General features: G+C 49.0%; 1 protein-coding gene across 2 annotated transcripts in view; it reads right to left on the bottom strand.

Annotated features, from left to right (window-relative positions):
- Positions 1-205: 205 nt before the first annotated feature.
- The window catches only part of MMP17 (matrix metallopeptidase 17), a 123,388-nt gene continuing 112,993 nt past the window's right edge, over positions 206-10,600 (bottom strand). For both annotated transcript variants that reach the window (XM_059713439.1, XM_014598423.3), the window contains 3 exons: positions 9,869-10,021; positions 6,488-6,745; positions 206-2,776 (listed from right to left, as the gene is read on the bottom strand). In XM_059713439.1, coding sequence (XP_059569422.1) covers positions 2,448-2,776; positions 6,488-6,745; positions 9,869-10,021 — 740 coding nt within the window. In that variant the 3' untranslated portion in view covers positions 206-2,447. The remainder of the gene's footprint in view (positions 2,777-6,487; positions 6,746-9,868; positions 10,022-10,600) is intronic.

Here is a 10,600-nt window from a genome sequence, read left to right as displayed (position 1 = left end):
AGAAGTTAAATTGAGTTCCACGCAATCTCCATCTCCCGTAACGGTCACCCAGCACTTAATGGCTGCGGGCCAGCTGCACAGCCTCTCAGAGAAAGGGAGGGTATGGCATCTGCCCTTTGCAGACCTAGTAGAAGACCTAGTGGAAGAGTTACTTCTGCAGTGACCCTTGGCAGGCAGCCTGACCTCATGGAGGAAGCTGAGACACTTTAAAAAAAAGGATATTTAATGGTTGAACAGGAGGTCTCCAAGAAACGTGTTCACATTCAGTGTCCTGCAAAATCATGCTATATGACCTGGTCCTAAAGACAGCTGCATGTTGCGAATCACTGGGAATATTTAAAAATGCAAATGCTAGACAGGCAAACACAAGGTGACCCCTTGTGCTATTTTTTTCCCGTGGTAGGATGCAGTTGGGTCCTGCTCCCACGCTGTAAGATAAAGGCACCGGCACCCAAGAGTTGTTCTCTGAGAGCCCCATCAAAGCCCTTGGGAGTCACTGGGAAGACTCCCATCAGTTTTCACTGGGCTTTGTCTCAGGCCCCCACAAGACAGAGAGAGAGAGATCAGTGCTAGGTCCAGGAATGATGTCAACCAACAGGTCTCCTCCCAGTAAAGAGGAAATCTTTCCGATGGTGCAACACAGGCAGCTCTATGCAGTTAGGTGCCATGTGAGCCGTGCATAGCTCTACCCATCAGCTAATCACAGAAGGTGCAACTTAATGGGGCTGGCACTTTAAAAACAAACGGAGTTGGTAATTTAGAAATCGATGGCTCATCGGTGCCTAGCAAGACAGAGAGCAAAGTGCTTTCAGGACTGCGGCTCCAGCGAGCCAAACTGAGTCTCCTGCCGTAAAGGAAATGGGCCTTGTCTTTTACTGCCTCATCTTCAAAGGCTTTTGTGTGATTGGTCTCAAGCAGCAGCAGCTCTCATAGACCGTCCAAAGCATATCAGGGATGATTTCCAGCTTTCAATGCCTCTCATGTTCTAGACTGTCCTATTTAGGGTTTTTTGCTGTGCCCATTCAATTGAAAAATGGCCCAGCCAGCAGCACCGTTGTAAAGGCCAAGTAGGACAAAGTGATGCCGCAAAGGACTGTGCAGCCTGCTTCAGAGTCCCATCGCCACGCTATTACCCAGAGACCTGGATTGAGGGGAGGGGTAATTTTGTGGTAGCATTTTTGATAACACCACTTCATAAGCAGGGCACAGAAAAAGCACATTGCACACCTCTCAAGGCTTTTGATGACTCCTGAATTGCAGCGGCTGCCTTTTGGAGAGCTGCCCCTGTGGGAAACTGCCTCTCCGCTCTGTGCCTGATTCAGTCCTCTGCAGTGCCCTCAGGCACCAAATTAACACCCAGGGAAACGGGCCCGCAGCAATGAAATTGCTGGGAACTAAAACAGTCACCAGAGGCAGCCCCTTGACCTGGTTTCTGCCATTCCCCACCCTTTGCTGAAACACCAAAGGAGATGACCATGGCTCGTTCGATCCTGTACTACCCCTGGGACCCCAGCACATCACCAGCTATATCAAAAGTGAATGTAAAGGAAGGTGATTTTTGTATACATCGATCAAACAGAAGCTACAACCTAGAATAGGATTTAGGGGAGCAGAGGACGTGGATGTACGTGAATTATGGTAGCTTCCTGCATGTGATTGCATCTCAAGTGATTGGCTGCACTCAGTGATTATACGAGCCTGCTTCCTGCTTGGAGCTAAAAGAGCTGCTGCTTCAATCAAGCAGTGAAGGCTTGTGGTTTTGGTGCTGAAGGCATCAGATTTGATCACTGCTGATGACCATGGCTTGTGGATGCAGGTGGCCAACATAAACCCTTAAATTCAAACATCTGGAAACACAGATGGCCTGTGCGTCCTTTATAAAGGCAAAAGTGTTTCTGATCTGACATCAGTTAATGTGGTCGATTTGGTTGCAAAATATCCCCCTTCACAACCTATCAGTGGACCCCAGAGGTAATTCTAGCTAATGCATCCAATAGGATGCAGACATCACACCCCCAAACAGCGGCACTGTTGCAGCAGCTTTCCCATACTCTTTCCCTCCTGAAACACTGGCAGCTCGGTCTCACCTTTATCTACTCTGTTTCCATTGAGGCCAAGCTGTCTCTCAGTTTGTCCACCCCCTCCCTAAGTCTGCAGGTTTTAAACACCCATAGCGAGACATCTCTAGGAAATGTTTCTAACTGCCAAGTGATGTGACGCCCTTTGCCTGGGGCAGGGGAACAAGAAGGAGCAGAACCCACAGTCTGTTATTAGACCTTTAACTCAGACACAAATAAGTGCAGTTCACTTCTCATGGAGAATCTGAAACCTTTGCCGCCATGGTCCTAGGAATGTGTGTTTTGCTTGCACCAGTGTCACCTCGTGGGATTTCCATCGCCACCGGTCCCTGAAGCATGGTAATGTCTCTGGGTCTGTGTCACCAGATGTCATAGCCCTGCATGGGCAAACGCTGCTGTCCACACGCTGGTGAGCACAAGGCCAGCTGAGAGTCTGAGCCCTAGGCGAGACGCGAGGGAATCCGAGGAGGAGGTGCAGGAGCAGACCTCGTAGCCGTTCTCCGAACGGCTCTCGTCGTGCTGCCCTTGCCTGGAGCGTGCCCCAGTCCTGCTGCTCCCTGCTGCCTCTGGCGAGTCGGACTGCATGTCGCTGCAGACCAGCCAGTCCTTTGCGATGGACTGCGGGTACCCGGGCTCTGCCTCCATGTCGCTGTCCAGCACCTTCCAGTACTCCTTGCCCCTGAAGAAGTAGGTTGCGCCTGTGGGGGTGGGAAAAAAAGGACAGACAGGATTAGCAGGGGCACGCTGGGGCACTCATTCTGTCACTCATCTCCTGTCCTGTACCTACAGCATGCAGTGGCCTCTATGGCACCAAATGACCACAGCAGGCAGGGCACACCAATGACCAAAACACCTGTTGGGCAGGGTTACAATGACTCCCAACCTGAACGGACATTTTGTGCTCTTCCACCCGCTCAGCACGGCACAGCGGTACAATCACTAGTGGTACAGTACAACCCCTAGTGTTTGCTTATGCTTCTGGTCTCTAAATCCATCCGGTATTTATGGCTAAGGTAGGGGTCTCATTCACATATGCCCCTCACCACTGGTGGTACAAGAGGCTTAATAAGGCTGGAAGAGAAATCTGGGCATGGCCTTGGCTGCCTAAGTTGTCTAAAGGGGCTTGAATGTTGATATGCCCAGAGGGACGTATTCTGAGGGTCTGATGGTGCCTTCACATGTAGCGATTATTGAGGCAAAAAACAGCAAGGGATATGAGGGGCATGGGAAAGAGCCGAACTTCATCTATGTGCGTTGTTCCTCCAAGCCAGGCATCCTCAGCTTTCACGTCAGTGCTGCAGCTTTGCAGAATGCCATATGCATCATTTTGTGCTTATGCTAAAGGGTGAGGTGGTTCACCAGGCCCCGCACAGACCTCTGGCACAGGAGAGGACAACATCCATTAAGAAGTAGACACATTTTGACTTCTCCAAACATATTCCCTGCCTGTGAAGGACTCCTGTCACTGTGAGTGATGGGCCATGCTCAGCAGCTTCCTAGGTTCAGTGTGATAAGCCCCTGGTGATGTTCCCCTTCTCGCGGTGGTTTAAAGGTTGCTATTATGCTTTTAGCCTTGCCAATAAATCAAACTGAAAGTGTCCCTCTCTTGTAAGCACTCTCTGCACTGAAGCGAACGCCCACCAGTAACGGCATTTCCACCGTTTCCCCAGGGAAGCTAAGCCATGTCTAATAACTCTCATCCCTGAGAAGCACATCCGGACAGGCAAAATATCTACCATAAGATTATTTCATTTTTTTTTACATGCTCCTTTTTCTGGCAAAAAACCCTCCACACACACTTCAACAAATATGAACAACCCTCCACACACACTTCAACAAATATGGCAAATGACAACATGCCCAAACTGCCTTACAAACAGGCTCAGTCAAGAAAAAGGATCAAGTATCATCTGTCCCATCTTACATGGGGCTTTGAATGGACAATCTCAGCACCTGGAAGTCCACTGACTTTCATGGAGCAACTTGCAAGACTGAGATCTGTGACTGTGCTCGTGACTACCTCTCACTTAGTGTCTGTGCAGCACCCAGGGTGGGAGGGCCCTGATCCTGTTCTTAACCAAGCAACAAAATAACTGGGCAGAAGTGCTGCATGTGTCATGTTTCCTGAGCGCCTAGGAGATGGGCTGGAAAAATCATTCTGAAGAAAAGAAGCATGTCCATAGCAAGCAAGAGATGACTTGAGGCCAGTGCCAACATGGGACGGAACGGAGTTGCATCTGTAGATGCCAGCTCTGAATATGACCTTATAAAAATACAAGTTCTTTACCTCTCAACATGGCATATGAGAAGATTGGAAGAATTGGGATATTTAGTCTAGAGATCAGAGGGGCAAGGCAGGAATTGATAAAGAGTCATCAAAGACAAAAAGGGTTATTAGAAAAAGGATGGGGATCAATTGCCCTCTGTGTCCACACGGGACAAGGCGAGAAGTAACAGACTTAATTTGCAACAAGGAAGATTTAGGTTAGCTATTCGGAAGAACTTTCCAGCTACGAGGGTGGTGAAGCATTGGCATAGATTGCCTGAAGAGCATGTGGAATCTCTGTCATGGGACGTCTTTAAGTACAGGTTGGACAAACATGTGTCTGGGAAGGTTTAGACAGGGATCGTCCCGCCTTGAGCAAGGATTAAAGGTCCCTTTCTATGATGGGCATCATAGAAAGGGATGTCTGAGGTCCCTTTCTATGATGCAAACAGCGCAGGACAATCTCCCAGGAACTGCAAACACTCTTTTTTGCACTTAGCAAGGATGAGGGAAGCTTTGTATAAAAATCATATTAGATGGTGGTGCATAGCAATAAAGGGACTTACAGTAGCTGTGTAGAGACCCAAGTGAAGAACAACCTCATATCTGCCAAAAGCATCAGAGGAATGAGAACAGAGAGGTGTTACCTACACTGGGGTTTGTCTAGGGCCATGCTCCGCTGTTGCAAACATGTGCTATGACGTGTTCAGTGAAGTCAGGGAGTTACTGTTGTCAGAAGCTCTGACCCTGTAGCCAGCAGGGCTAACAATACCCTGGCATGCATCAATCAATGCATCTCCAGTAAAACCAAAGAAGTGATTCTCCCACTCTCCTCGGCATTGGAGAGACTGCAGCTGGAGCACTGCACTTTAACAAGAACGTGGTAACGCTTGAGAGCATCCAGAAAAGGGCCACTCGTATGATCGGAGACTTGCCCGGCAAGCCATACGAGGAAAGGTTGAGAGATCCGGGACTCTTCAGCCTGAAAAAAAGAAGGCTGAGAGGGGACTTGGTAGCAGCTTACTGCTACATCAGGGGAATACATCAAGGACTTGGTGAACAACTGTTCACCAGGGCACCCTTGGGGAAAATGAGGAATAATGGTCACAAACTCTTGGAAGACGGTTTCAGGCTTAACATTAGAAAAAAATTCTTCACAGTCAGGATGTCCAGACTGAGGAATAAGCTCCCTCCAGAGGTGGTGCAGTCACCTACCCTGGAAATCTTCAAGAGGAGACTGGGCGGGCACCTTGCTGGGGTTACTTGACACCCAGTTATCTTTCTTGCTTGGTGCAGGGGGCTGGACCCGACGATCTGCCGAGGTCCCTTTGGGCCTTACAATCTATGAATCCATGTGCCCCATCTTAATACAATGTGGAGGCATCGATTAGTCTTGATACTAACGTCTGTCCATCTGTGTCTGTGCATGGTGCATGTGTTACGTGCATCCTATATATCTAGCCAGCCATCAGCATCTCCTACTGATTCCCTGGGGTTTTAGCTTTTAGGTCCCACACCTGAAAAATGAGCCGGCCCGGTTTAGTTTAATTCATCAAATCGTGGTCTGAAGTGCTATGGATGCTGTCAGACATATTTTAGGCACAAGAATGAGGACAAGGTTTCATACACGTGACAAGTAGCAGCCATGAGCTATGTGTCACTTAGTGATGCAGAATACTCCTAATTACTGACCAACAGCTTGCAAGACTCATGTCACAGCCTCACCACAGGATAAAACTGCATTGTAATGAAATGTCACAGCTCTGCACACAAGCTCTCACGATAATTCCAGCAGTTGTGGTGCAGCACTGCTGTGAATGGTGTTTTTATTCCTAGTCTGCATTTAGGAAGTCTCATTAATGAAACTGCTGGCATTAATGTGATTTCTTTTTTGTCAATATGGCTACGCCAGAAAAGCCTAACGTAGATGCAGTTATACCAGGGTGACGTGTGAAAAATTGTACAGCTTAGTTCAATTAATCAACTTGGAATAAGCTACTTCAGTATAAGCATTTCTGTACTGGCATAATGGTGTCTATATTAACACTTTACCTAGGCTGCCATAGTTAAAATAATAAAGGATTTAAGCACAGTTAAGATGTGAAGGGTATTTCCCCTCCATCAATAGCATGGAGACACTCACCATCTGACCATCTCATTGCATCGTCTAACGGGCTTGGGATCCCCTTCCACAGAGCGGTCTCTGATGGATAGCTGGGGTCCATCCTCCGCTCATGGTCATCGTAACGCCAGTAGAGATTGTCCTTAAAGAAATAAGTCTTGTCATTGTGGGCCCAGGAAAAAGCAGCATCGATGCCTCCCGGTGGCAAGCCAAAGTCCGAAATTGGCCGAGGGTATCCTTCCTCCACGTTATTGTCTTTGAACACCCAGTATCTGTCTCCTGGGGAAAGGAAACATGCAGGTAGCAAGATCATTTTTGCTTTGCAGCAGAGGTCAAGTTTCGTTGAACAAGGTTACACTTCCTGACCCGCTGCTATGACAATCCTTAGCTTTGATTTCACAGCACTCTGGAAAGGGAATGATAACTCAACAGCTTGTCAGGAAATAAGTTTCCAGCGGATATTTGCTTTTTGCGTGTCGGATTCCCACTTGAATACAAATGTGGGAGGCATTAGGGTTCCAGAACATGAACATGAACACACCAATTACGCTGTACAGTCTTAGGCTGGTCCTCTAAGTCTTGCATTGGGTTATGGTGCTCCATTTCCTTCCCAGTTGATTTCTTGTTAGAAATAAGGCCTAACACAGAGGTTTGGAGGGCAAATGGGGCAAGTGGTGCATGTAGTTCAACTCTGAAAGAGAAAACACTCACTACCTTGGCAAAAGGAGACCCCATGTTTTTTCTTATTCGTTCTGTTGGATTTAAAAGATCTGCTTATACTGGGGAGCACCAGGCCACCGGGGTGTTGGAGCAATAGTAATATTTGAATATCTCACAGCCCTCAGTGCATGTACCTCCACAGCACCTGTGAGGTAGGGAAGTGTCAGCATCCCCATTTGCTCAGATGGAAATGAAGCACCAACTAAGTGACTTGCCCAAGGTCACATAGGGAGTCTGTGGCAGGACAGGGAATTGAACTGTTTTCTTCCAAGTGCCAGATTTTTGTCTTAACCATTGGATGAGGCTTCTGCTTCATGAAATGTCTGAGAGAGCCAAGTGCCCTGAAGTACCTCCATTGTGATCTTTCATACATCAGCCCACCTGGGCCAAGGAACTTGGAGGGAAGTAGGGGGGAGACCATTCCCCCGCCCCACCCCGGGTTTCTAGCATCTTTGTAAGAGTACACACACCTGCACACACACCCACACGCACCCGTACAGACAGGCCACTGCAACCAGCTGAATGTTGGTGATGGTGGTTGGAGAGAGAAGCATTACCCTAAGGCCCGAAGGAGCGTCTCGGATTCAGCTGTACAAGCCAGGCAGGACCATTAATTCATCACAAGGAGCTGAAGTGCCTTGTGTTTGTGTAGAGATGAGCACATCGTCGCTTGAGGCTTCCAGCCTGGGACTGGCATCCAGCTGAGACGCAGCCCTAATTTTCACTAGCTTGGATCTTGTCTGCGCCCCTGTCCAGCGTGACCTATGACCTTGCTAACTCTTGGATCCAGGCCTGCTGGTGGCTCCTCCATCACAAATGAGCAAGCGGGCAGGGGCCAGTGGCCCCATCCCCACAATACAAATGGTCACTGGAGCTGCACCAGTGCAAGGAGAGGAATTAGCTGCTACTTGTAAAAGGGACATTGCAACATACTTCTCCTAGGAGCAGGGAAGGCTTTGGGACTCCACACCGCTGTTCAGAGGCATTCCTGGGGCCTGCGTCTTCCTGGTAGCTGTGCACCACCCCTTAATGCACATCCCTGTTTAGCTCTCGGTGTTTTTACTACTGGGAATTTAAAGGTCTGGAAACTGAAATCCTCCGACCTGGTCCGAAGGGGCAGGCACTAGCACAGGGCTCAGCAAAGCGCCAGAAACACCTACAACTTTGACTTGTAAGATGTTGGCATGCCAGGGGTGCACGGTGCGGGGGGGAATGCGAGGGGCCCGATCTTGTTGTGGCAGCAGAGCCCCGGCCTCTTCCCCATCTGCCCTGAGATGCCAAGCAAAATGCCGTAGCATGCCACTCTCTGGCACCCGTGCCGGGGGTTGCCTACCCCTGCACTAGCGGATGAATATGTTGCTGTGATACTGTCAGCTCAATTTGTTCCTCAGGAGCTGAATAAGCAGCAGCACTCAGTCCAGGGCCTGGATGTCTCAGGCCGGCAGTGCTGTGCAGCAGAGCTTTTGCCTGCAGGGTGCCAGCCGAAGCCTTTTTTTTGTTTCTCCGCAGAACAGATGCAGGGGGAGCTGGAGCAATGCAAAATTCCTCTCCTGGTCCTGCCAAAGTGTGCTCCTATGGCATTTTTGCTAAGCCGTGGTTTGCTGTACAGCTGCTCTCCCCCCAGGGAACCCACTCAGAGCAGCTGTTCCTCTGAGCACAGGTGGTCCACGCTGGGAGCCCAGGACATATAACAAACCAATGGATCATTTGCCTCTGAATAATGCCCCCGTGGCATCGTGCTGTGAATAGCGGTATGGTCTTGGCAGTCTGTGGAGTCCAGCACATCGTGGCTGCCATTTTGGATTCCCTCCATTTGAGGAAATAACACTTTCCCCAGGCGTGCGGGAGGCCATAAAAGGTTAATTTGAGTTCTGAAATGCTTCTGTGGGTACAGATGCTTTGTGGGATCCGTGACTGGGGCATAATCCATTTCCATTGCTTTACCTTTATGATTCAGCATTCCCGAAATCAATAACTCAACACACTTAAAGAGGAACGTTAGAGAGAGAAAAATCAATTTTCACCTGAAACAAACTTAGCAGAGCTGATTTTGCTTTGAGTTGCTCAACGCAACCAGATTCTTATCAGCCGCAGCAGACCTGGTTTGAATGCTAGCTGCAGGAAATGACACCATGCTGTTCGCAGTGCAATTCAGAGGTGTGACTGCAGCTCACATAAACTTACTTGAGCTGGATTTGAACTAGCAAATAGCAGCGACATGGAGCTCAGCCTGGGCTGTCCACCCAAGCGTTTATCCCAAGGTCCTGGATGGGTTTTGCAGGCCACACTGAAACCCATGTTGTCAGTGGCTGCAACGCTCTCAGGACCTTGATAGATAGCTTAGAGCCAGCTCAAGTGCGTCTACGCAAAGTGAGGATCACGGTGTAGACATGCTGCAATGAAACACAGCAGAAGTGAGAGTGGTTGGTTAAATTCCCATGGTCAGAGTAACAACTGAGAGCAGACAGATAGCAGGAATCCATGGGACTGGGATATATTTGTTCCTTCAAATATGTGATCTTTTAGAAACTCAAATGGCATGGTTATTCAATGGAGTGGAAGGCAACTGTGCTGTTAGCATCATGAATCAGTGTGATGCAGCTACCCAATGAACCTGCATACAGCGAGGAGCCAGGACCCAAAAACCAGCTCTTCAGCTCCAAAAACAATTCAAGCTCTTACCTTTGAAGAAGACAATTTTGTGGTCATTGGTTCTCTCATACACGGCATCCACGCTGTCTAAATTGAGAGGCAAACCCCGCCAGAAACGGTGGATCTGAGCTGGCTGGAGGGAGACCAGGTGCTTATTACGAGTCAGTCTCCAGAAGTACTTGCCTAGATGAACACAGACAGGAGGAAAGACTCAGACACCTCATTATGAAGGTGTGGGCCGAGTCAGGAATTAGTGGAAAACAAAACACCCGAGATGGCAAACAAGAACACTTGAGTTTCCAACCCCACGAACCCAACAGTCAGATGCATCTTCATAAGCCTGGCAGAGCACTAGGGAGAAACCTGCTCCAACTCCCTGGAAGGCTTCGGGGCTCTGCATTGCAGCCACCGTCCTTCTGACTGAAGAATGAAGCTCGTACAGCTGAGAGCATCTCCAAGAATCAATGAAATAACATTCTGTCGGGAGACACTTTCTCTCCTTCCCCGCTGCCTTTGCATGACTGTCTCTCGGTCACCTTGCTCCTGCAACTCCCGTCCCTGCTAGATATTACTGGAGACCGGAGATTGCTAAAGAAGCTGAAGCCAGACTAGCTCAGACCATGGACTAAGCACGCAAGGAGGTTAAAACCCTCTGAGGACTCCCAAGTGCATGGAGATCTCTGCTCTGCCCACAGCATAGGGGAAAAACAGGAGAGGGGAAGCAAGCGGGGAAGAAGGAAGCAGCAAAGAGGAATGTGGAGA

This window comes from Alligator mississippiensis, chromosome 10 (genome assembly GCF_030867095.1).
Source record: "Alligator mississippiensis isolate rAllMis1 chromosome 10, rAllMis1, whole genome shotgun sequence".
NCBI classification, from domain to species: Eukaryota; Metazoa; Chordata; order Crocodylia; family Alligatoridae; genus Alligator; species Alligator mississippiensis.
The sequence above is the reverse complement of the archived record's forward strand: the minus strand, read 5'-3'. Positions and strand labels throughout refer to the sequence as shown.